General features: G+C 41.9%; 1 protein-coding gene across 2 annotated transcripts in view; it reads right to left on the bottom strand.

The window, feature by feature from the left end:
* fbln1 (fibulin 1) overlaps nucleotides 1-27,696 on the bottom strand; it is a 204,092-nt gene that overhangs the window by 144,586 nt on the left and 31,810 nt on the right. For both annotated transcript variants that reach the window (XM_080190885.1, XM_080190886.1), the window contains exons 5-6: nucleotides 20,871-20,936; nucleotides 129-230 (exon numbers count right to left, since the gene is read on the bottom strand). In XM_080190885.1, coding sequence (XP_080047011.1) covers nucleotides 129-230; nucleotides 20,871-20,936 — 168 coding nt within the window. The remainder of the gene's footprint in view (nucleotides 1-128; nucleotides 231-20,870; nucleotides 20,937-27,696) is intronic.

Raw genomic sequence — 27,696 nt, forward strand, 5'->3', positions numbered from 1 at the left:
ATCCATCATGTCTGTACTGGCTCTTTGAAAGACCAATCATCCTTAATCCCATATAAATTATTTATGGAATCAGTTTCCATCACTTTGCAGGTGGACATTCCAGACCAGGAAAAATCTAATGCCAATACCTTCACATGTGACGTTGTCATTCTTCAGCCTGTGGCCAGGATAGCAAGAACAGCGAACACTGACACCTGTGTCGGTGCACTGATGTTGGCAGGGTCCACCTCCTGTGAGGAAGATATTGGAAGCAAAGACGTTATTAAAAATTGAATGATCTCCCCTCTGATATCATAAATGCTTTTATTATATTCATACAGTAAGTCAAAGCATCAGATTCCGCTTCCCTCTCCACATTTTGGCAGCATGACAACACCAAGTTAGAAATTTGTGATGAAGATATTTTGAGACTAAAGTTGTCCATGAAACTAAGTGGTACAGGCTATGAAAATCAGCCCTGTATCAATCAGTTTTCCAGCATTAGGACTGATGGCACAATGGTTACCACTGCTGCCTCACAGCACCAGGAACCTGGGTTTAATTCCTGGCTTGGATCACTGCGGAGTCTGCACGATCTCCCCGTGTCTGTGTAGGTTTCCTCCAGGTGCTCCGGTTTCCTTCCATAGTCTGAAAGAGATGCCAGCTAGGTGCAATGGCCATGCTAAATTCTCCCTCAGTGTGTATGTGTACAGGCACCGGAGTGTGGTGACTAGGAGCTTTTCATAATAACTTCATTGCAGTGTTAATATAAGCCTACTTGTGACACTAATAAATAAACTTAAAACTTAAGCAAGATTGCCTCCAAAATGACATTATCACATAAATCCAGTGCTAACTATTTAGGTGTAAACAGCAGCACAGGAGCATGCACCAGAAGTATGTAGAGTGGACAGATCATAACGTCAATCAGTGTGTGTGTCAGTATTGTTATTCCTGAGCTCAACATTCCAGCTAATGCTGTCTCTTAACTTTCACAGCTGAATGTGGTCAGCAGTGGTAAGGACCCATGTGAAGGCACCATCAATTACTTTCAGGTTAGTTGTTAATTGATTTCTATTGGCCAAAGGTTAAGAGTAGAGTGATAGGATGGTAATTAAGTAGGTAGGATTTGTTTTTTTTTGTGGACAGGACATATCTGGACAATTTTCCATATTGTTGGGTAGATGCCTGTGTTCAGTTGAACTGGAACACCTTTCCGAGAGCTGTGGCTTATTCTGGAGCACAAATCTTCAATACTGTTGCCGGAATGTTGTCTGGGTCTGTGGCCTTTGCAGACTTTAAATAAAGACCGTATGTAATGGCCCATATTGTTTATGCATTATAATTTTTTTTCAAATAATGTTTACCCATCTATAATTACACAGTTGTAATGTACTCTACTTACATAATTCTCAGAGGACTCACAGGTATAACTTAGCTGTACAGATTAGAAGACCTCAGATTTTGTCTTTGTTCTCTGAAGATTGGTTGAAACAAGGTGACATTTGAATTATTGACAAATAAACAGATCAACACTTTCCTAAAATATTCCTCAGCAGTCACCACATAGAACACCACCCCCACCAGAAAATGCATCTCTTAAGAGAGATATTCCTCCCTTTAGCCCTCCTGGCTCACACTGATTCTCTTCTACACAGAGGATACAGCAACAGGAGCTCTGGAAAAATGGAATTACAAAAGATAAATCTTGGCATTTTTGAGACACAAGACACAAAAGCCTCATTAAACATGCGAATTTGACGTAAATTTGATTCTTGCTGCTGGCACTAATTATCTATTTGTTAAACTTATGCTTCTTGACATTTGATTACAAGGAAACTCAATGATTTGTGGGACCCTGTTGTGTACAAATTGGCCATCATATTTCCTGCTTTATACTACTGATTGTGCAGCATCACATGTAATTCATTGGAAAATCCTGATGTTATAAAGCTTGCAAAATAAATAAAAACCTATTATTTCTTCTGAAATGTACACAGCAGTGTATGTACAACTTCATCCTGGTTTTTCATAAACATGAGTGCTAACTTTGGTTTTGAAAATGAGCTTTATTTTAAATTGTATCGCTTTGCTTGCATTTTGTATTGACGCAATCCTTTTGTTGTTTAAACCTGACTTTTTACCCTAATGCATGACTCCTATCTCCTGATGCCAATTTGTACACAGCAAGATCTCACAAACTGCCAGGTTTCTTCCTGTTTAAACAGAGGCCAGTGTGACAGTTTAATATATAGGTAATTAGTTATGATGGCAAGAAATCTGCACTAAAAATAAATGCCAGCCCTCCAGAGCTCTTGTACTTCATACAATGGGCAGGAGAGCACCAACAAGAACTAGGAGTATTGAAGGGGGAAAGAATATCTCTGGGGACAGGGAGTGGATTTTCTGTTCCCAGAAATTATGTGCAGTGGTAGGCGGGAAACTTGTCGTGATTCCCTTTGAGCAGCAGGATGGGTCCTTGCGCCAGATCAGCTACTTTTCAGATCTTTATATATGCATCAGCAAGGAGCTCAATAAAACAGGTAGCAGAGCAGACAGGGATTCATCCACCCTGCCATTATCTCACGGGGTCGAATGTTCTGATGCCATATTTAAATGGCATCCACACATATTCATACATGTCAAGAGTGGGGCTTAATGTCTCAGTTAGTATGCTGTACAAATGCACAAAACTATCTGCACCATGTTTTAGTGACACTTCCCTGGAGAGACTCCTCTAGGTCATCCAGGACTGGCGGGAGGTCCCTTAACTGAGAGATGCGAGTAGGAAGTCAGCTAACATCATCACACAGCCTGGGAGGAGATCGTTAGGGAGGTCAGAACCTGTGGCTCACAAAGGTCTTGCAGTGCACGAAGAGAATGAATGATCTTCATAACAGCAAGTGAAATTTCTCCTCACTCCAAACTCTGATTCTCATAAGACCATCAGGCAGTCAAAATGTTAGAGTCTGCAGGGATGGCAAACACTACCAGTAGAGGGGACATCGGCACCGATTCTCTGACAGACACTAACTTGAGCATTGCACATAATGGTGCTTTCATTCATTAATGGGGGGGGCTGAGCACATTCCGCAGGCATGCATGCTTCTGAAAAGTTTGTTCATCAGTAGTGCACGCAGTCATTCCATCTGTCTTCATGCAGGACAAGATTTCCAACAACAGGGAAAGATCCCAGACCAGAGAGGGGATACTGGAGTTCAGGACACACTCCCTATGGGGAACAGGCAGCAGAGCTGGCTAACAAGGAAAAAGATTATTCCTGCATTGAAACGAGATTGGTGTCTCCCAACGAATCAGTGAGGGGCCATCCATTATAAATTGGCCACACATGCGCATTGATTGTGCATTACCCATAATCTAATCACTAATTATCTCTTTTCTTTATTCCAGCCACCAGCAAGAAAAGGTGGAGGGAGAATGCCAGCCAGTACATCAGTCAAAGCCCCCAGAACGTCTCAGATGAGAATAAGGATCCATCCGAGACCCTTCACTTCATTCACCTGCACCCAACACCAACACAGATACACATATCTCGGTGAGTCCTAGTTCCAGGGTAGTCTCAAAGTCATTATCTCATGAACATCTAACAGACACATGTCCACAGAAGCCAGAGGCAATGGCAGCTGAGATCTCTGACACGCAAGAGAACTGCAGAAGAGCAGGCCCCTGCTGAGTACAAGCCTGGATGACAGGCCTTTGGAATCAGCCCTTAGAGAAATACTAGAGCTGCAAAGATATGATGTGGGTGTGCTGGCGTTGGACTGGGGTAAACACAGTAAAAAGTCTGACAACACCTGGTTTTAGTCCAACCGATTTATTTGATAGTAAACGCACAAGCTTTCGGGTTAGTCCCTTCGTCAGGTGAATGGAGAGTTCTGGCCTCAGACAGAGCATATAAAGCACAGACTGTTTACAGATTACTGATTAGAATGCGAATCTTTACACCTAACCTGCTGTTCAAGTCTTGAAGTGGCCGACAATGTGAGTGGAAGGAGTACTGATCACAGGTTAAAGAGATGTGCATTGTCTCCAGACAGCACAGTGAGTGAGGTTTTGCAAACCCAGGCAAGTGTTGGGGGTTACAGATACTGCGACATGAACCCAAGATCCTTGTTGAGACTGTCCTCGTGTGTGGAACTTGGCTATCAGTCTCTGCTCAGCGACTCTGCGCTGTCGTGTGTCGTGAAGGCCGCCTTGGAGAATGCTTACCCGAAGGTCAGAGGCTGAACGCCCGTGACCGCTGAAGTGTTCGCCAACAGGAAGCCTCTGACCTTCGGGTAAGCATTCTCCAAGGCGGCCTTCACGACACACGACAGCGCAGAGTCGCTGAGCAGAGACTGATAGCCAAGTTCCACACACGAGGACAGTCTCAACAAGGATCTTGGGTTCATGTCGCAGTATCTGTAACCCCCAACACTTGCCTGGGTTTGCAAAACCTCACTCACTGTGCTGCCTGGAGACAATACACATCTCTTTAACCTGTGATCAGTACTCCTTCCACTCACGTTGTCGGCCACTTCAAGACTTGAACAGCAGGTTAGGTGTAAGGATTCGCATTCTAATCAGTAATCTGTAAACAGTCTGTGCTTTATATGCTCTGTCTGAGGCCAGAACTCTCCATTCACCTGACAAAGGGACTAACCTGAAAGCTTGTGCATTTACTATCAAATAAATCGGTTGGACTAAAACCAGGTGTTGTCAGACTTTTTGCTGCAAAGATAAGCAGGGGAACATCAAGCATAGTTGTCAGAGGCTGTCAGCAAATTGGAATGAAGGATAGCGATTCCATCCACATTCTGTCAAATGTTATCACTCCGGCATGCAAGGCCATCTAAAAACAAAGAACAAAGAAAATTACAGCACAGGAACAGGCCCTTCAGTCCTCTAAGCTGTACCGACCATGCTGCTTGACTTAACTAAAACCCCCTACGCTCCTGGGAACCATATCCTCTATTCCCATTTCATTCATGTACTTGTTAAGACGCCCTATAAAAGTCATTACCGTATCTGCTTCCACTACCTCCCCCGGCAACGAGTTCCAGGCACCCACCACTGTGTAAAACATCTGCCTCGTACATCTCTTTTAAAACTTGCTCCTCACACCTTAAACCTATGCCCCCTAGTAATTGACTCTCTACCCTGGGAAAAAGCTTCTGACTATCCATTCTGTCCATGCCTCTCATAATCTTGTAGACTTCTTTCAAGTCTCCCCTCAACCTCCGTCGCTCCAGTGAGAACAAACCAATTTTTTCTGACCTCTCCTCATAGCTAATACCCTCCATACCAGGCAACATCCTAGTAAATCTTTTCTGTACCCTCTCCAAAGCCTCCTCATCCTTCTGGTAGTGTGGCAACCAGAATTGAACACTATATTCCAAGTGCAGCCTCACTAAAATTCTAACGTGACTTGTCAATTTTTAAACTCAATACCCTGGCCGATGAAGGCAAGCATGCCATATGCCTTCTTGACTACCTTCTCCACCTGCATTGCCACTTTCAGTGACCTGTGTACCTGTACACCCAGATCCCTTTGCCTATCAATACTTCTAAGGGTTCTGCCATTTACTGTACATTTCCTGTCTGTATTAGACCTTCCAAAATGCATTACCTACATTTGTCCGGATTAAACTCCATCTGCCATCTCTCCATCCAAGTCTCCAATGACCTATATCCTGATGTATCTTCTGATGGTTCTCATCGCTACCTGCAAATCCACCAACCTTTGTGTCATCCGCAAACTTACTAATCAATCCAGTTACATCTTCTTCCAAATCAAGTCTCCATTATAAGGGTGGCAGCTGCCCTGGAGACCCAGGTTCAGCAGTTTCTGCTGGAATTGTTCTCAGACCTGCACATCATCGCTCTAACCATGGATGGGTTCCAGCAGTGGCTAGGCAAGAGGGGGACAACGCACTTTGACCTCCTCCCAGATTCCCCCCTTTTCAAGAAATTAGGGAAGTGTCCTCAGGTATCCACAAGAAGGGGGAACATTAGGCAGACACCCTGCGGCCATCAGTCTCCAAAGGTGTCTGGACACTCAAAATCTCTCTGCCTGTGAAAGCATCAACTCCAACTGGTCAGACTGAGGACAGTACTCCTGCCCCTGAACAGGAAACCTGAAAAAGGCCAAGGCTCTTCAGGCTCAGGCCTCCGAGGATCAGAGGCTGCCTGACAAAATCATCTCAGACAATAGAGCACAGCAAGCTGCCTCTATGTTGCCTCACTCAATCTCATCTCCATCAGTCACAGTTAGATCCATACAGTCAGCGGGAAATTGATGAGCAAATATGTAAGAAGATTACAGAAAACCACAAGAAAAATACGGTGGTAAAAGAAGGGGATTTTAATTTTCCCAACATTGATGGACAGCTATAGTATTATAGGCTTGGATGAAGAGAAATTTGTTGACTGTATTCAGGAGAAATTTCTCATTCAGTATGTGGATGGCTCGACTAGAGAGGTGGCAAAACTTGACCCTCTCTTGGGAAATAAGGAAGGGCAGATGACAGAATTGTTAGTGAGGGATCACTTTGGGACCAGTGACCATAATTCCATTAGTTTTAAGATGGCTATGGAGAATGATAGATCTAGCTCAAAAGTTAAAATTCTAAATTGGGACAAGGTCAATTTTGATGGTATCAGGCAGGAACTTTCAACAATTAATTGGGGAAGTCTGTGAGAAAGCAAAGGGACATTTGGTAAGTGGGAGACTTTCAAATGTGTGTTAACCAGGGATCAGGCTAAGCACATTCCTCTTAGAGTGAAGGGTAAGGCTGATAGAAGTAGGAAACCCCAGGATGACTCAGGATATTGAGGCCTGAGTCAAGAAGAAGAAGGAGGCACATGACATGTATAGGCAGCTGGGATCAAGTGGATCTCTTGAAAAGTACAGAGGGTGTAGTGGTAGAGTTAAGAGGGAAATCAGGAGGGCAAAAAGGGTACACGAGATTGTTTTGGTAGATAAGTCAAAGGAGAATCCAAAGAGCTTCTACAAATACATAAAGAGCAAGAGAATAACTAGAATCAACAAGGTTATCTATATGTGGATCCGTGAGAGATGGGTGAGATCCTAAATGAATATTTTTCATCAGTATTCACTCTTGAGAAAAGCATGGATGTTTGGGAACTTGAGGAAATAAATAGTGATGACTTGAGGAGTGTACATATTACAGAGGTGGAGGTGCTGGAAGTCTTAAAGCGTGTCAAGGTAGATAAATCTCTGGGACCTGATGAACTGTATCCCAGGACACTGTGGGAGGCTTGGGAGGAAAATGTGGGTCCGCTAGCAGAGATATTTGAATCACCAATAGTCACAGGTACCTGAGAATTGGAGGGTGGCAAATTTTGTGCCTTTATTTAAAAGAGGCTGCAGGGAAAAGTGTGAGAACTACAAGCCAGTGAGCTTCACATCCGTAGTGGGTAAGTTGTTAAAAGGTCTTTTAAGAGACAGGATCTACAGGCATTCAGAGATGCAAGGACTGATTAGAGACAGTCAGCATGGCTTTGTGAGTGGAAAATCATGTCTCACAAATTTGATTTAGTTTTTTGAAGGGGTAGCCAAGAACGTAGATGAGGGCATTGCAGTTGATGTTGCCTACATGGACTTTAACTAGGCCTTTGACAAGGTACCACATGGTAGATTGTTGCACAATATTAAATCTCATGAGATCCAGGGTGAGATAGCTAAATGGATACAAAATTGGCTTGATGACAGAAGACAGAGGGTGGTTGTAGAGGGTTGTTTTTCAAACTGGAAGCCTGTAACCAATAGTGTGCCTCAGGGATTGGTGTTGGGTCCACTGTTATTTGTCATTTATATTAATGATTTGGATGAGAATTTAGTAGGCATGGTTTGTAAGTTTGCAGATGACACCAAGATTAGTCGCACAGTGGACAGTGAAGAAGGTTATCTCGGATTGCAATGGAATCTTGATCAATTGGACCAATGGGCTGACAAATGGCAGATGGAGTTTATTTTAGATAAATGTGATATGATGAATTCTGCTAGATTGAACCAGGGCAGGATTTACTCAGTTAATGATATTGGGGAGAGTTACAAAACAAAGAGATCTAGGAGTACAGGTTCATAGCTCCTTGAAAGTAAAGTCACAGGTGGACAGAGTAGTGAAAAAGTCATTCGGCATGCTTGGTTTCATTGGTCAGAATATTGAATACAGGAGTTGGGATGTCTTGTTGAAGTTGTATAAGACATTGGTAAGGCCACACTTGGAACACTGTGTACGTTCTGGTCACCCTATTATAGAAAGATTATTAAACTAGAAAGAGTGCTGAGAAGAGATTTACTAGGATGCTGCCGGGACTTGATGGTTTGAGTTATAAGGAGAGGCTTGATAGACTGGGACTTTTTTCTCTGGAGCATAGAAGACTGAGGGGTGATCTTATAGAGGTCTATAAAATAATGAGGACCGTAGATCAGCGAGATAGTCAATACCTTTTCCCAAAGGTAGGGGAGTCTAAATCTACAGGGCATAGGTTTAAGGTGAGAGGGGAGAGATATGCCCCCCGCCGAGGGGCAATTTTTTTCACAGAGGGTGGTGAGTGTCTAGAACAAGCTGCCAGAGGTAGTAGTGGAGAAAGGTACAATTCTGTCTTTTAAAAAGTGTTTCAATGGTTATATAGGTAAGATGGCTATAGACGAATATGGGCCCAACGTGGGAAATTGTGACTAGCTTATGGGTTAAAAAAAGGGTTGGCATGGACAAATTGGGCCAAAGGCCTGTTTTCATGCTGTAAACCTCTATGACTCTATAAGTGACATGAAAAAATCTAATTTGTATACTAATGTAATGGTTGGACCACACATATAAGCCCTGCATCAGAGAATCATATAATGTGGCCTGATGAGTGCAGCTCTCAAAAGAGTATTGATCATCCTGATGCAACTGCACTGAAGTCTGTTCTCCAGGTATGTTATAGGTATTTATTATGATCCACGTTGGAGTCATTCCAACTAACTGCATTTTTCAATAGCCTCCATGTAATAACTGTCAGATTTTTGTTACAATTTAATTAATAATTAATTGTGAAGGACTATATTCTTTTGTGCCTGCCTAAAGCTTATGGAATGCTAGCCTTTATAGGAAGGGGTATAGAGTATAAGAGCTGCCGTCTAATGCTTCAGTTGTACAGAACGTTGGTTAGACCGCATTTGGAGAACTGCGTCCAGTTCTGGTCACCTTACTACCGGAAGGACATGGAGACCCTGGAGAGGGTGCAGAGGAGGTTTACCAGGATGTTGCCTGGCATGGAAGGACTGAGTTACGAGGAAAGGTTGGAGAAACTGGGGCTCTTCTCCTTAGAAAGACGGAGATTAAGGGGGGATATGATAGAGGTGTATAAAATAATGAAGGGAATAGATAGAGTCAACAGTGGTAGGCTTTTCCCTAGATTGGGGACAATTACGAGAGGTCACGATCTAAGGGTGAGGGGGGAGAAGTATAATTTGGATACGAGAGGAAGGTTTTTCACGCAGAGGGTCATTGGGGTATGGAACGCGCTACCGAGTAGGGTGGTGGAGGCAGGCACGTTGGAGTTGTTTAAGGTTTACTTAGATAGACACATGAGTGAAACAAGGATGGAGGGTGATAGTAGAGGGTATTAAATAGGGTCAGAGCCTCGGGACGACACTGGAAATGTAGTATTACATGTTAATGTTTTGTCTTTTTATTCCACAGGTGTCGGTCCACCTTGTTGTCAAACGAGGGGCATGCACACAGTGGGTCGTGCATGGGCTGCTCTTGGAGGTTCCGGGAGTGGCCTAGTACTTCGTGTCGTTGTGTATGCTTAATCCTGGACCAGCAGACGGGCACCACAACAGCTCAGTGACTATCACTGCTAGCTGGGCAGATACATGGATTTGGGCCTGTGTCTGTGGGAGTTTGCGCATTTTCCCTGTGGTTGCGTGGGTTTCCTCCGGGCGCTCCGGTTTCCTCCCACACCCAAAGATGTGCTCTTAGGCTGATTGGTGTACCAAATTGACACTATTCTCCCCTGAATCTGGCTACATTAGGGGTTCCACTCACATACACACAGGGCAGGGTAGGTGTGGGAAGATGCGGCGGCGCGGGCTCGTTGGGCCGAAGGGCCTGTTTCCCGTGCTGGGTTGTTCTTGGTTCTTTGTTACTGCAATTACTGCTGAACATTACTCTTATTAGATCCCACTCTCTATATGCAGGATGCTGAGCAATGGAAGTTTTTCTACTTGTTGACTTTTGAAATGTTTGGTAGCCGGTGATGTATCTGAGATATTATAGGTGAGTCCCTAAGCTCATTATGCCAGCTTATTGCATGCGAAGATCTTGACTGAAAATCTCTGTTAGGTCTCAGGAGAATCAACACAAATCCTTCAATGTTACAGTGCAATCAGTATGTGCACTGTGGTAGATTGAGAATGCGGAGCGCTGAACTAGGATGAGAACAATGCTTCTGCACATCTCTTGAGTGCTCTTTAGTATTTACAAGGGTACTAAGTTATTAAATGCTGTATCAATACTGACTAGGCCACGTCTCTCCTACTTGCCAAGGCAATGCTGGACGTTAATCTGATGAAGGCAGTGTAATGAGTGCCTGGATCGTCCTGCTGAAGCACTCTGTGCACACAAAGGTAACTGGATTCATAAACTCATGTCCGGGCTATAGAGTAATAGATCAAAGTACCTTGAAGAATAATGTCATCCTTGGGCTCAATATCAAGAAATTGCATCACTATTAATTATGCATGAGAGATGGCTTTTGGAGAGATGCTGCAATCCAGATTTAGATCTGTCTTATGATGATCAAGCAGTAACCATTAGTCAATAATTTTCCTCCTTGAGCTGCTTTGTCAACCTCCTTTAATTCTGCCATGAATGCTTTGATATTTGCAGTAGCATTTCTGCTTTGTGAAGGCTGCCACAGCCAGTGGAAAAGACAGCACCATGTCTAATTGCTTCAGATTGAGTGCCAGTGAAATACGGTAAGCACGCTGTCACAGTGGTTAGTATTGCTGCCTCACAGCGCCAGGGACACAGGTTCGATTCCCGGCTTGAATAACTGTCTGTGTGGAGTTTGCACATCCTCCCCCTGTCTGCATCGATTTCCTCCCAAAAGACATGTTGGTTAGGTGCATTGGCTGTGCTAAATTCTCCCTTAGTATATCTGAACAAGCGCCAGAGTGTGGGGACTAGAGGATTTTCACGGTAACTTCATTGCAGCATTAATATAAGCCTACTTGTGACACTAATAAATAAACTTTAAACTTATCCCATTACAGCATGCCACATGCTCCCTCTGGTGCTCAGGCTTCCAAGGATGAGAACCAGAGGGAGCATGAATGATTATTCCTTCTGAGTTGGATGACCTTCATAGAAATGCTGAGGATGACAAAGAAGGTATACTATCTAGCCTGCGTCTCAGGGACAGGAGAAATGTGCTCATACCAGCTAGCCTTAACTTTATTTGCCCTGGAACCTTGTCACTCTGAGAGTCCAACAGCATATCTTCGGTGTCATGCCCATGCAATGGCTTCTTCCTATGGCACAGCAGAATCCTCACCCTCTTCAAGTTCATCCTGTTGCATATTTTCCTCATCTGAGGAGATGCGTACCTCCCTCCATGTCTCCATTTGTAACTCATCCTTCCTTTGCAGCACTAGGTTAAGCAGGACATAGCAAACCACAATGACGCAGGAACCCCTCCAGGAAGAGTACTGGAGAGACTTGCCTGATCAATCTAAACATCTGAAATGCATCTTCAACATGCCAATCATCTGCTCTATCAAAGACTTTGTTGCAGAATGTGCCACATTGTATCCCTCCTCAGATGCACTATGTGGATGATGAATGGGTGTTATTCACCATGTCTTTTGGAGGTAACATAGAAACATAGAAGATAGGAACAGGAGGAGGCCATTTGGCCCTTCAAGTCTGCTCCACCATTCATTACGATCATGGCTGATTGTTCAACACAGCCTAATCCTGCTTTCTCCCCATAATCTTTGATCCCATTTGTTCCAAGTGCAATATCTAGCCACCTCTTGAATACATTAATCCGTCACTGAAGAGCCAATCTTGAATGTGCAGATAGATATCAAAGTTTCATGGTATTGGAGTATGACTCAAGATCCCAGAGTATCTTGCACAAACATGCATTATCTGCTTTTGATAATCACAGATCAGCTGCATATTTGGAGGGTGGAAACCTTTTCAATTGATTAATCTTACTGGCTGCTGCCAGGGAGATCACAAGGCTGCATGTGTGCAGTTGATGGTGTCCTGCACTGGTGGAAAGCTAAGGGTTGCTTAAAATGCCACAGCTCTGGCAGCCTAACTTGCTTCAGCCATGGTGAACTGAGCATCATTGTGTGCTTTATTGATTAACATCAGTCATCTTTCATACTTCATGAGTTGACTATTTCAATATACTGCAGAGGACCCACTGGAGCCCTGGAATGATCTGCTGGCAAAAAAGTTGACTGCAAGAGTTACCTTCAGTGTGACTGGTATTGGAAGCTCCCCCACTCTGTTCATACATTTTGCAATTCCCATGGGGAATGTGGCAGATTTAATCCATCACATCCCTCGAGAAACAAAGGCATCTGTGGCATTGTCTGTCAGTCAGCTCCATGTATGAGTGGCAACTTTAGTAGACCCTTCTTTGTGCCAAAACTTTTACTGTTATGGTCCCTTCTCATCAGCATATGGCGACAGGCCCTTCTCTCTTGCATCAAACCTATCAAGAAGGCAGTATTAACCACAGGCTACATTGTATCTGTGCGTGAGTAGAACAGAGGCATGATTGCACCTTACCCTGGAATACTCTCACTCCATTGCCAAGCCATGAAGCCAGTATGGAGCCTTTGGTCTGCCGTCATTCTGATGTGGCATTCCCAGACTACCCCTTACAGTTGAAGCACATCCTAGAGGTTCGCAGGTGCCTGAGCATTCCCCAGTGACATGACTGTGCATTCACAAAGAGGCTTTGATCAGGCTGAATGCAGTCATGTGCTCTTACCCTCAGTCAAACTGTTATCAGCCTGTGCCCTTCAGCCTAGTTGCTAGCTCAAGCACACACCAATTTCATAACTGAAATCATTGTGTCCTGTAAGCCATGACCATTCAAATGATAAAGCGGAGCTTGCTGCTTGTGTGCAACATCTTGGTCCCGTAATTGTTTGATTCTCCCTCACTCTTCACATGCCTCCAGTACAGACATGTGGGCAATCAGATTTTTCCCCAAGTCTTAATGGATTCTCAGATAAATATGCTCCATGACTTAAGGTGGGCAATAGACACACGTTAACAGATCACAGCTGAGACATGATCTGCAAGAACTTGAACTAAAAATTATTGGAGTTTCCCTTCAATCAACCCAAAATTGTTGTTGTTGACTTACCCCACACATCCTCAGATACCAAATCCAGGCATTTTTTTCAGTGTTATTTTTCAACTGTACCATTCATAGCTATTGATTACTGCTTTTTGAGTGGACAACTTCCAACCTCCCCTGTCTTACCCTCCAAGACCTTCCCATCCTCACTGCATCCAAATCCCATTCTTTCAATTACTCTTCTGCCTCCCCATCATCCTGAAGCCAATCTTCTTTTATGTTGATATTCCTGTCCTTTCAATGAACCATCAATGTAGGTGTCCCCATCCCTATTGTTGACCTGGCCCCTCCCATCCTTGAGGCCTCATGCACTGAAAGACTTTCAGGGATAACACTACCCCCCCACCTCCCCCACAACTTAATAATCCCCACTTTACTGGATGCAGATGCCTTCCTTGATCATGGCAATGCTATCCACTGCTCAATATGAAACCTCCAAACCCCAGGACCAACATCTGTTACAGACTGACCGCACCATGCACACCATACTCTACCCAACCATAAATACACAGAGAAGCATTCCCCCTCTCAGGACAAGGACTAAGACATGTGCAACATGCAGAGCTGTCTAGCGTGGCATACATCTCCAGAGCTATCTTCCGAGATGTGGCCTCATATCCAAGGGCTACCTCACACTTTATCTTTGACAACCCCTCCCCCCCCCCACCACTGCAGTCATGCATCTGTCTTCCCCCACTTCCCTTCAGTTTTCCACTCATGCCTGCCGTCCCCAGTCATACATCAGCCTTGGCCCTCTCTGCTGGTGTTGCCTCCTGTGCACCAACCTTGGTGCAACTTCAGAGAAGCACAGCAGTTAAACATAGGTGAAAGAAGCATAACATACTTGAAATCACTATGAAGTGAAGGTTGCCAGGTGCACACCACTTATATATCGTCGTAAAACAGGACATTTAAATTCAGAGGGAAAAAGCTGACCCCACCTTTAGCTAGCTATGAAAGTCAGGAGAACAACGTTTCAAACTATTTTCCCACCAACGGAAGCTGACTTCTCCATCTCTCCAAATTTTGTGATTAAAGTTTGTTTATTAGTGTGACAAGTAGGCTTACATCAACACTACAATGAAATTCTGTGAAAATTCCCTTGCTGCGAGGAATGGAGAAATCCTTTAAGAAAAGTTTGTTTGAAAGAGTATAGTTGTGGAAGTTAAAATGTTCAGATTGAACATTTCATAGCTTGGGAGCTAAACTGTGTGGAAGCGAAGCTGCCCAAATTAAAGTTTCATGCCTTTTCTGTAACAGCTTGTGAAAATATCTATCAGCTTGCAGATGTTCAAAGGAGTCAGTGACTGCTATTTCAGCATGTACAGGCTAATCTTCACCTGCACAGGCTCCACAACATTGTGCTTTTTGACCTTCACCGGAGAGTGAGCAAGACCAGATTTTTCCATAATAAATACGAAAGGCAAGATATGGGTATTTGCCATGCAAATGAAGGATTAACAGAAGTCAATTTTTCATCGAATGAGAAAGGGTGAAAAGCCAGGATTTAATTGGAAAATATGTATGCAAATGAAGGATTAGAAAAAATTGCTTGTTTCTGATTTGCTGCAAGTGACTATAACTGCTAAGTTTTTTGTAATGTCAGAAACACTTGCAAGTCAGCTGCAAGGGAGGTTCTCCTTGTGCACAAGTCATTAAAGGCCATGCTTGATGTCTACCGCTGTTTGTACTCAAGTCGACTAAGAGTGCCTAAAGTTGCTGGTACCCAGGATCTCTGACACAGTATTTCTGTGAACTAAAGAGGTTTGTGTTGTGGCATGGTGTTCTAGGTAATGGGGGAAAGTGTTTCTTGAAGACAATTTTGGATAAATAATGTTTTGATTATTTGTTGAAGATTAATTTCTTGTAACGGATTTCATTTCAGCTATACTTTCACTCAAAGCAACAGAAGTTGACAGTGTGATAATTTCTTTGGGGTCGAGCGCAGGTGGATTCCAATGATGCTTCTAAAGTTGGAAAAGCAATAGTAGTTCTTAAAGGGGCAAAAAAGGCAGCTGTGACTATGCCTCACATATAATCTGCAAATCATACATGCCTTAGGATCTAAATTTACTGGTCCAAATTGTTATACAATGGACCTACCTTAATTAACACCTCACAGTGTGGTTGAAGCTAGTTGATACTGGCAGCTAGCCATTTCCAGCGCACATTTTTCTGGAAGCACTAAATTGGGAGTTAGGTGACAGCACAGCACAAGATGGTATACAGGATGGCATATACAGAAAGTATTGGTAACAGTTATATTGACAAAAGAAAAAGACATTAAAGTCTACGACGAGGAAATGGAGAAGAGGTTGAAAGCTTGGGAGCCTGCCAGACAACCAGTTTTTCTTGCATTCTTTCCATGGAATGTGGGAAATACTTAAAGAAGCTCCCAACATATGGGAAGATGATTCAAATCTTGGACCAACGTAAACTTTATAAAGAATTATCAGTGGAGAAGGAAAATATAAATGTTGACATAAAGTAAGGAACCAAATTTTTGGGAACAACTTAAGCAATGGAGAATATGGGATTAAAAGTAATATTTGGAGGAGATTTTAACTGCAAGTGAATGAATTTTAGTGAGTTAAAATCAGGTCAAATTCGGTTGAAAATATTAATGGATGATAAAGGACAAAGATAAGCAGTTGAATCTTGATTAGATTTGTAAGAAGTGGAATTATATCCAGCCACAGAGCAAGACCATTCCTATAATTGTAAAAGTATTGAGCTTTTCTGCCACTAGATGTCGCTAAATAAAAATGAATTGTTGAGTAAAAAGTGCAAAGATTTTGTTTAATATTATTACTCAGTAAGTATGTATGTGTGTTGTGTGCATGTGTGTGTGTGTAATATGATCTGTGTTATATCAATAATGAAGTACTGCAGCTCTTTTTGTACTAGCAATGGGAATACTGGCTGCAATTCTCATGAAATTACAGAAAAATGAATTTGTTATAAATTCATCAAGGTTAAATTTTGCATGTACTAGCACATGATATGTATCTGTCATAATGTTATGCAAGATAAGAGTTTTCATGAATATAACAAAGAGCTTTATTCCAGGTCTGTCAGCAAAATCTACTTGAACTGTGAAGGAAGCAGAAGCAAATCGAGGGAGGTGAGGCTCTTTTATTTTTTATATACAAACATAAATTTGACTTACTTTGGGTTAGTCCAATTGGATCATGTATTATAAGCCCAATCTTTCCTTGTAAAGAAATAAGGGCTACAACATGTGGGATAAATGCAAGAAATTAATTTTAAAAATATTTTTCTTTAGAAAATGCAACTTGCTGTAGTTTAAGAGAAATGTTGTTCAATCATTTACATGGTCAACTCCGTTCACATCAATATGACATTCCTGATAAAGATTACACAGTATCCTAAGGGTCCTCACAATTACTAAAGTACTATACTAGTTTAGTTAAATAAAACCACAATCTGATGAAAGAACACTAGGTCCCAAGTCTTATTATCTTACTGGACACCATATGTTGATCAAGCAGTTTGACCAACATGACCATTACCCAACGCTACTTTTTACAGAATAAATTGAGAAAAACATTGGTTACAAATGGCCACCTCGCACACCACCTTTTAATTATAGATCAAAAAATTCATTTTAAATATTTCCACAAAAGTTGTATTATCAGGCTTCATTCCAGGAGAGTGTAGTAACAATTGCTGCCATGTGAGATCCATCCTAACTCTAATGAGTCTCATGCTCTTGGGGATCAAAATAAAATTACTTTGACAATTGATGGATATCTGAGTTCTCTTTAAAGTCTAATATTTGTACTAAGTAAAAGTTTACCTTTAGGGCTCTCTCATAGAAATAAGAATTTGTTTTCTTTTTGGAGTATTACATAAGAACATAACATAAGAAATAGGAGCAGGAGTAGGCCATCTAGCCCTTCGAGCCTGCCCCGCCATTCAATAAGATCATGGCTGATCTGTTGTGGCTCAGTTCCACTTTCCCGCCCTCTCCCCATAACCCTTAATCCCCTCTCTTATCAAGAACCCATCAACCCGCTTCTTAAAAATATTTAGCGAGGCAGCCTCCACCACTTCAACGGGCAGAGAATTCCAGAGATTCACCACCATTTGAGTGAAGAAGTTCCTCCTCAACTCCGTTCTAAACCGCCTCCCCTTTATCTTGAGGCTGTGCCCCCTAGTCCTACTGTCTTTTTTGAGCGGGAAGAGTCTCTCCACCTCTATCCTATCCATCCCATTCATCATCTTATACGTCTCAATGAGATCTCCCCTCATTCTTCTAAACTCTAACGAGTACAAGCCTAGTTTATTCAGCCTCTCCTCATAGCTCAATCCCCTCAACTCCGGTATCAGCCTAGTAAACCTCCTCTGCACTCCCTCCAAGGCCAAAATATCCTTGCACAGGTGCGGCGCCCAAAACTGCACACAGTACTCCAGCTGCGGCCTCACCAATGCCCTATACAGCTGCAGCAAGACCTCCCTACTTTTATATTCAATCCCCCTCGCTATGAAGGCCAGCATCCCATTCGCCTTCCTGACCACGTAAGTGTCATGATTTATACACTGAATAACCACGAAATTCATGCTTTTTTATAATATTAAATTTATGTGTTGACTTAAAACTTAAATTGTCTCATCTAATCTTCTGTTTCAAACACTCCATGAATCCAATTCCTATTCCTTTTGGTGCAGGAATAAGTTCTGAGACATTCTCACCTGGACCCAAACAATATCTGGGAAATTACAATCTAGCTAAAAATCAATTGAATTTTAGATTACCTGGAGGAAGGTAACAGTCTTAACTGACTTAGCTCCTTTGGGTGACAGGGGTCTAGTTGAACTTTGTGGGCTCAAATTAGATGTCTTGGAGATTAACTCCCCCTGGCTGAAGTTGAGGGAAATTAGTTTAGAGATGTACCAGGTTCTGCTGACTTCACCGAGCTTAGATTTGTAAAAACACCCCAAACTTAGAATTGATTGCAAAGGTGAGGAACTCCAAGTTCCAACAGTCTTTAGACTACCACACACATGTAGGCTGGGAGCAAAATGCACATACACAGATCTGTATCTTTACATTCTTTGAACCCAGGGCCTGTGCATAAAAAAAAGCATAACAAACCCAAGTCGGGTGAACGGGTGTTTATCGCCATAGTCAACAAGTGTCCGAGACAGGGAGGAGGATAGGCAGAGGTTCCAAACAGGGGAGAGGGGAGAGGGAAAGAGCCAAAAGGGCCAGATTAGAAACAAAGATAGGGGACTGAAACAGGTCTCAGTTAAGAAATAAAAGCACCAGGAAACAGGTTTCAAGTTAGAGAAAAGACTGAGAGAGTAGGCAGAGAGGGTTCAGGAGAAGCCCTGGTAATTGAAGAGGGCAGTTGGGACTAAAAAATCTCTTTTGAGTGATAGCGTTCTGTTCAGCATGGCCAAAATTCTGAGGTTTTGCCTGTATTTTGGTGTTTGGGTGCATACTCGGGAATTCAATTAATGGAATCTTGGGCGATGCATGAAACACGTGCAAACTTCCGCTGTTCAGCTCATTAATTATGCATCAAGAGCTCGCAAGTCTCATAGCAGGGAGGGCAGGAAGTTGACCATCCTGCCTTTACCTCTTGGATCAAAAGATCCTGGCACCATATTTAAATAGAACCCAGACAACCATTCATTGCAGACCAGCAGCTCTGCTTTACATCTCTCTGGAGATATTGTGGCCACAACTCTCACTGGAGAACCTGGGAGATGTTAGCAACTACATCCTGGAACATACAAAGGCATCTCCAGCATTACCTTTTGTTCAACACTAGATAAGATTACAGCCTGCAGTACACTCATGATTAACCCAGTGCTCACTGTTGCAGTATACTCTGTTCGCCAGCATCTTGGACTTCATGTTCAAGGCCTTGCTCCTCCTGGCCCTTGTCAATTTGCGATGGACTTCCTTCTCCTCATATGGACGAGAGCCATTACCAAGGCAAAGTTGCCTGCAACCAGCATCATTGACACCTCAGTGATTATGTGAATGAGCTGAAATGAGCATATCGCCTAGAGATTTTCCTTAATCTCAAGCCAAAGGGCAAGTGTTAAATCTTTCACCTGGCCTCCATCTAGACATGGCATCACCCCCACCTCACCTCTTCCAGATAAAGGACATCCTGGAGGATCAGAGATGGGTGTTCCTACTGTTCATGCATGAATATAAAGACATTGTTCTTTGACCAAGGGAATGAGAGCCAATTGTACTTAGATATTTGCCCACTTGTCTTCACTACCCTTGAAACTATAGAGAGACCACTGCCTTGGCAGCATAGAAAAATGAACTGCATAATCCTTTGTCAGCCAGCACCATTCATCTGGGAGGATGAAGGTTTGGAGTAACAAGTTGGCTGCACTCTATCAGCTATGCCCCTTGAAGGCATACACCTTCCTCCTTCCCTTCATCCCTGCCTCTATCTACAGTTGAATACACAGAATGAACACACATGAATGATTCCACACCTTGCTGGGATCTCAATGTTATGAGACCATGGAGACAGAAACACAAGTGAATGCCATCTAGCTGCCTCATAATTATCCCATTATTTGGACACTTATGCTGACCTTGAATTCCACCAGTTTTGAGGGATCTCAAATGACCAACTCACTGCTGGTCAAGGTCACTCTGGAAAAATGACATACTTCATCTTCCAAACTCGCTCCACTATATTCTATCCTCTCCCTGTCATCTACCAACCTCCTCTACTCACCACAGACCACCTACTATCAATATTTCTCTCCTGTCTGTCACCTTTGAACCTCTCCTGACATCCTGGATTCTATCATAATCCACCTTCACAGGACTTTCAGACATGCAGCGCTACTCCTGATGTTATTATCAAATTCTGAGCGGTGCTGCCCAAAGTCCACACCAATTCCTGCCACTGGAGTTGACCCATAAGAAGTATCATATGATGGAGTTGTGGGGTAGGGAGTAGAATTGTTGAAAATCCTGGAAATACATATGAGGTATGCCATTTTCTGCTGACTAGCCTTCTTAGACATTGTTTAACCTGCTATATCTTTCCAGTGTTTTATACCATTTCCAGATTTCCAGTAGTTTCAGCTTTTAGTTCTTTTTAGTTTTGGGGAGGTTGAATAACAAGCAGCCTTCCATTAATCTGCCTCAACTGACATTTTTAAATCATAAAACAAAATACGAATGAAAAGTGAGAAGCATCAGAAAGTGCACAGATTTCTTTATAACACTTAGGAATTATGGAACAATGTAATTACATGGGCTGAATGCGACAGGTCAAAGGTTCTATTCTGCTTCCTTTAAGACTGCCATTTCACAAAACATAATGGAAATCAATGGTGGCATCTGGCTTTACATGTACAAAATGTAGCTTTGTCCTTTCATTAAATATATTGCTTATTACACAACACAGAAAAGTGAAAGAGTCAAAGCCTCACTGGGTAGATATAATTAGTTTAACAGCAAATCTCGATACCTCTGCATTGATCATTCAGGAATGGATCTTCGAATTCTGATGGTGGCTTTACGGCTTCCATACCACCTGAAAAAGGTTCAAATGGACAACTTTTACTAGGGGGCAGTCCACACGTCAGTAAAACTCAGATTGTAAGCAGAATTTTAGTCATGTTTCTCTATCTTGTAAACTTAATAGCATAAATTATTGAGGAATTAAAAAGCAATACTATACAGCAATAAAAATTAACAGTTTCAAGAAATCACAGATGATTTAATAAACAATATAAATTAGAGACAAACTTGTTCATTAAATATATTTAGCATCCATTTTTGGCTAAAAATGATATAATTCTAGAAAATAATGAAAGCCAAACGTATCATTGGGTGACTTTGACAACTGATACAAAACGGACATGAGGAGGAATATTTTCCTACAAAGGGTCATGAATCTTTCGGATTCTTTACCACAAAGGACTGTAGTGGCTGGATCATTAAGTATGTTCAAGACTGAGATTGACAGATTTTTATTCAATAAGGGAGTTAATAGTTATGGGGTAAGATGGAAAAATGGAATTGAGGATTAGCACGTCAGATCAGTCATGATCTCATTGATTGCTGTAGCAGACTCGATGGATCTAATGGACTACTTCTGCTCCAATGTTTAAAGTTTAATTGAAGAAAATAAATAAATGAACAAGGTTTACATGTTTTCAATTATAGGCATATTTGATTTAATTTGATTTATTATTGTCTTGTATATTAACATACAGTGAAAAGTATTGTTTCTTGCGCACGATACAGACAAAGCATACCATTCATAGAGAAGGAAACAAAACAGTTACAGTCATAGCCAGGGTGTAGAGAAAAATCAACTTAATGCGAATAGGTCGATTCAAAGGTCTGACAGCAGCAGGAAAGAAGCTGTTCTTGAGTCAGATGGTACATGACCACAGACTTTTCTATCTTTGTCCCATGGAAGATGGTGGAAGAGAGAATGTTTAGGGTGCGTGGGGTTCTTAATTATGCTGGCTGCTTTGCCAAGGCAGCTGGAAGTGTAGACAGAATCAATGGATGGGAGGCTGGTTTACATGATGGATTGGGCTACATTTACGACCTTTTGTAGTTCCTTGCAGTCTTGGGCAGAGCAGGAGTGAAATCAAGCTGTGATACAAACAGAAAGAACGCTTTCTATGGTGCATCTGTAAAGGTTGGTGAGAGTCATAGCTGACATGCCAAATTTCTTTAGTCTTCTGAGAAAGTAAAGACGTGATGGACTTCCTTAGCTATAGTGTCGGCATGGGGGGACCAGGACAGGTTGTTGGTGATCTGGACATCTAAAAACTTGAAGCTCTCAACTCTTTCTACTTCGTCCCCATTGATATAGATAGGGGCATGTTGGTCTCTGCACTTTCTGAAGTTGATGTGTTGACACTGAGGGAGAGATTATTGTCACCAGTTCATCAGATTCTCTATCTCATTCCTGTACTCCATCTTGTCACTGTTTGAGATCTGACCCAAAAATTGAACTGGAGGGGAATTTGGCCATATGGTCATAAGTGTATAGTAGGGGGCTGAGAACATTGCCTTGCGGGGCACCAGTGTTGAGGGTGATCATAGAGGAGGTGGTGTTGCCTATCCTTACTGATTGTGGTCTGTGAGTTAGGTAGTTCAGGATCCAGTTGCAAAGGGAGGAGCCGAGGCCCAGGCCACGGGAGTTTGGAGATGGGTTTCATGAAAATAATGATGTTGAAGGCTGAGCTGTAGTCAACAAATAGAAGCCTGATATTGGTGTCCTTGTTGTCTAGGTGTTCCAGGGTTGAGTGCAAAGCCAAGGAGATGGCGTCTGCTGTGGACCTGTTGTCGTGGTAGGCAAACTGTAGTGATCCAGGTAGTCTGAGAGGCTAGAATTGATCTGTGCCAATGCTAATCTTTCGAAGCACTTCCTAATGATCAATGTCAGAGCCACCACCTGATAGTCATTAAGGCACGCTGCTTAGTTTTTCTTAAGTACTGGGATGATGATCATCATCTTGAAGCAGATAGGGACCTCAGATTGTTGTAAACTGAGATTGAAGATGTCTGTGAATACCCCCGCCAGGTGATCTACATAGTGCTCATCCACTTAACACATCTAGGCCAGTTGCTTTCTGTGGGTTGATCTTCGAGAAGGCTGCTCTGACATCTGCAGTGGTGACCCCAGATACAGGTTCATCCAAGGCTTCCAGGGTGGAGGGTATGCTTTTGTTGATCTCTTGCTCAAAATGGGCATAGAATGCATTGAGCTCATCAGGGAGGGGTGCATTGGAGGTGGCAATTTTACATGCTTTCATCTTGTAGCCTGTTATGTTTTGCAGACCTCGCCATAGTCGCTGGGGGTCCGTATGGCTAGCCTGAGATTCTAGCATGATCCGGTACTGTCTTTTGGCAACTTTGATGGATCTCTTTAGTTTGTATCTGGCTTATATTAATAATCCAAAAATTAAAAAATATACAGCACAGATTGTGAGCTAATTGGTTAAAATAGTACAATAAAGGGTCAAGATGATGATTTCTTTCATTTGAAGATGTGGATATTTGCTATCCATTTTTTCCACAGTTTTTCAGAGTTTGTTTAGCCCCACTACTCCACAGGTCACATCATTAGTTTAAAAGTTTAATTCACTCATCAAAATAACTAATTATCTAACTTCGCTACTTTTAGATCCAGAATAAAAGAGAGTTTAACCAGGCTTCTTTTAATAGACTCAGAATTATTGATTTATTATAAAACAAAACTTCTTTTTTCAAATAAGTTGCAAGAATTGATTAACACACAATTGTAGTCTTGACATTACAGTACAAATAGGACAAATAGATAGGAGTGTCTGTAGAGATGAGCAGTTGAAGAATCCTAGCTGCAGGAAAGGTTGGAGAATTCCGGCCTCCATGTCAGGCATTCAGGAGTTTCGCCCAGTTTTCAATTCCTCATTGTACCATGGCTGGAATATACAGCTTAGTGGCACACTGGGCCATTTCAGAGGGCAATTAAAACTCAACAATATTGCTGTTGGTTTGGGCTCACATTTAGACAAGGCAAGGACAGCAGACTTCCTCAGTGAATCAGACAGACTTTTACCACAATCTGGTAACTTCATAATCACCATTATTAAGATTAACACTTTTTTTAATGCCCAGTTTGTTTAATTATTCCATAGTAATAGTCATTGTTATAATGGAGTACATCGGGCAGCAATTTCCAGAGTATGCACATGTACAATGAAACACAGAAATCTGGAAGTTGCTGCCTGAGTTGCCCTGCTCCTCTACAAGTTGTTCTATCCAGTACCTCATCAATAGGCTCAGCATTGAAATCCATGAAAGGACGTGAAATTTCTGTACTTACCCACTGGTGAGCACATGAGAAGAAGTTAGGTTTGGTATACGCAGGTTCATTTTTAACAATGTAATTGGTCAAATTACTGTAAAACAACCTCTCCATCCTGAAAGTTTAATTTTACAAACACAGTCTCAATTCCTGTGTTTAATTGGTGTTGGAAAAAGTTTCTGTCATTTAATTTTATATTTCTTTCCCAATATTTATTTTGTTTTCTGTACATGATTTCAACCCAGTTCATACTTCCTTGTTTAAATCAGCAAATCTGAGAGGACTCTTCAGTCTGATTGTTGGAAGAGCCTCACTGTTTCTTGGACCGCTAACTGACGTCACAGATCTTCAATTAAGATTTTGCAGAAGATCACAGCCTTTTTTAAAACATTTATAGAATGTCATAGTCAAGACCAATATTTATTGCTCATTCCTAATAGCCCTTGGAGAAGTGATGATGAGCTGCCTTCTTGAACCGCTGCTGTATACCCACAGTGTTATTACGTAGGGCTACAGATTTTTGACCCAGCTGACAGTAGGTCTACATTTAAAAGTCCAAAAAACCTGTGCTGGCAGCTGTTAGCAAAGTGAACAGTGAGCACCATTCCTTCATTGCTGACTGCAATTTTAAAAAATTCTTTCATGCCATGTGGGCATTGCTGGCATTTGTGTTCATCCCCATTTGTCATTGAACTGAATGGCTAGTTCACAGGGCTGCTAAGAGTCAATCACATTGCTGCAGGCCAGAATAGGAAAGGATTTCCTTTCCCAGAGGGCATCAGTGAATCAGGTCAGTTTTTTACAACAATCAACGATAGTTTCATGGTCACCATCACTGAGATTTGATTTATATTCCAGGTCTATTAATTGAAGGTTTATTAATTGGTGAGATTTTAAACTCATGTCCCCAGTTACGTTAACCTGGGCCTTCAGATAACTAATCCATGAACATGACTACTTTGACTACTTTGCCATCACCTCCCCCTAAAAACCAGGCCAAACAAAATAGATTGTACTTAAATATGGTGCAAGATTTGGAAAGTGGCTTTTGGAATTTACGCTGCTGTCTGTATATTTGACAGACGTGTGTAGTCTATTTTTCCCACACTTTAAAAACCTACTTCCAAAGATTTTGTCATATACCATTATACATCAGACTTCCCAATGTCACGAAAAGCCCACTGGCAACAATGAAATTATTTTAATATGCACATTTTTTTTTAAGTAATCATCACTTAAAGAGAGTGCACAGACAACAAGACTCCTTCTGTCTGGAAATTTCAATTGGGAGGCTGTGAAATTTAGCTTTGGGCTATTCTCATATATCTACTGCTACTAATTTGAAAAGATGAATTAGGATATGTGCCTGCCGCCTTGGCTTGAGAAGGTAAAAGGAGTCATAAGTCGAAGAGGAGTGAAGAGAGAGCAAATTGAAAAGGAAGATAAATGTTTACCCTTGACCAAAACAAAATAGAATGTCGCCTTTTTTGGTTCTGACATCAAACAGTCCAAATATATACGGGTTAGGTTGTTTGGCCATGCAAAATTACCCTTTAGTGTCATGGAGATTAGCAGGGTGAATATGTGGGGTTACGGGGGTAGGACCTGGATGGGGTTGTTGCCATTGCAGGCTCGATGGGCCGAACAGCCTCCTTGTGCACCATATGGATCTGAGTCTTTCTAAAAGATCAACTCAGAACACACACAGAAATAAATAAGAACAATTTGACAGCCATCCCAGATACATTGCTGCAGGAAGACATGGATCAGGGGCTGAATATCAAAGTATACAGGATAATTTAGAAAGGACAGGAAGCAAGGAAAAGGTGGATGGTGTGGTGCTGTTAGATAATGATGGTTTTAGCACAATACAGAGAGATGACCTAAGTTCAGAAACCAGGATGGGAAAATAGTTTGCACAGTGGTGAGAAATGGTAAAGAATATAGGAACATGACAACTAGGGGTAAGCAATTCAGTCCCTCGAGCCTGCTCAACCATTCAGTATGATCATGACTGATCTTGTCTTGGCTACAACTCCACTTTCCTGCCCATTCTCCAAAATCCTTTACCCCGTTACTAATTAAAAATCTGTCTATCTCCTCCCTAAATCTACTCAATATCCTGGTATCCATCACATTTAAGGTAGCGAATTCCACATCCTCTCTATGTCTCCCTCATCAATCCCCTTTAGTATTTTATATACCCCAATTAAATCTCCCTTCATTCTTATAAATTCTACAGAGTGCATGAGTGAATGGCAACAATTATTTATTCCTGGCGCAAAAGTAAAACTGGAAAGATGGCCAAACCATGACTTAAAAGAGAAATTAAAGATTGTATTAGATCCAAGGGAGAGGCATACAAATTGGCCAAAAAAAACCTTAAGATCGCAGCAGTTTAGAATTCAGCAAATAAGAAACAAGGGACTGATTAAGAAGGGGAAAATAGAGTACAAGAGTAAGCAAAAACTGACAATCAAAGTTTCTATACTTTGGAGGAGAAAAAGATTGATAAAGACAAATGTAGGTCTTTTATGTTTGAAACATGGGAATTTATAATGGGGATTAAAGAAATGTCTGACCAGCTGAATACATACTTTGGTTCTATCTTCACAAAGGGGGACACAAATAACATACCAGAAATGTTGGGGAACACAGGTGAGAGGGAGGAACTGAAGGAGATCAGTATTAGTACAGAAATGGTGTTGGAGAAACTAATGGGACTGAAGATTGGTAAATCCCAAGACCTGAATATTTACATCTCAGAGTACTTAAGGAAGTGGCCCAAGTAATAGTGGATGTATTGGTGATCATCTTCTGCAGACTCTAGAACAATTCCTACAGATTGGAGGACAGCTAATGAAACCCCACTATTTAAAAAAGGAGGTAGAGAGAAAACAGGGAATTATAGACCAGTAAGCCTGACGTTGGTAGTGAGGAAAACTCTAGAATTAATTGTCAAATAGTGAAACACTTGGAAAACAGTGGCAGGATCGGATAGAGTCATTATGGATTTATGAAAGGAAAATTATGCTTAACAAATCTATTGGAATTCTTCACGGATGTAACAAGTAGAATTGTTGAGACATAGATATGGTTTATTTGAACATTCAGAAAGCTTTCGACAAAGTCCCACAGAGATGAGCGCACTGGGGGTTGGCGGTAGAGTATTGAGATTGATTTTAAAAAAACTGGTTGGCAGACAGGAAACAAGGAGTAGGAATAAACAGGTCTTTTTCCAAAAGGCAGGCAGTGACTAGTAGGGTACTGCAGGGATCACTGCTGGGACCACAGCTATTCACAATAGGTGAGGGAACAAAATGTAGTATCTCCAACTTTGCAGATATCACAAAGCTGGCTGGGAGAGTGAGTTGTGAAGAGGATGTAGAGATGCTTCATTGTAATTTGAACAAGTTGAATGAGTGGGCAAATGAATGGCAGATGCAGTATAATTTGGATAAGTTATCCACTTTGGTAGCAA

Source organism: Carcharhinus amblyrhynchos, chromosome 6 (assembly GCF_965287045.1).
Source record: "Carcharhinus amblyrhynchos chromosome 6, sCarAmb.v2.hapA, whole genome shotgun sequence".
NCBI lineage: Eukaryota > Metazoa > Chordata > Chondrichthyes > Carcharhiniformes > Carcharhinidae > Carcharhinus > Carcharhinus amblyrhynchos.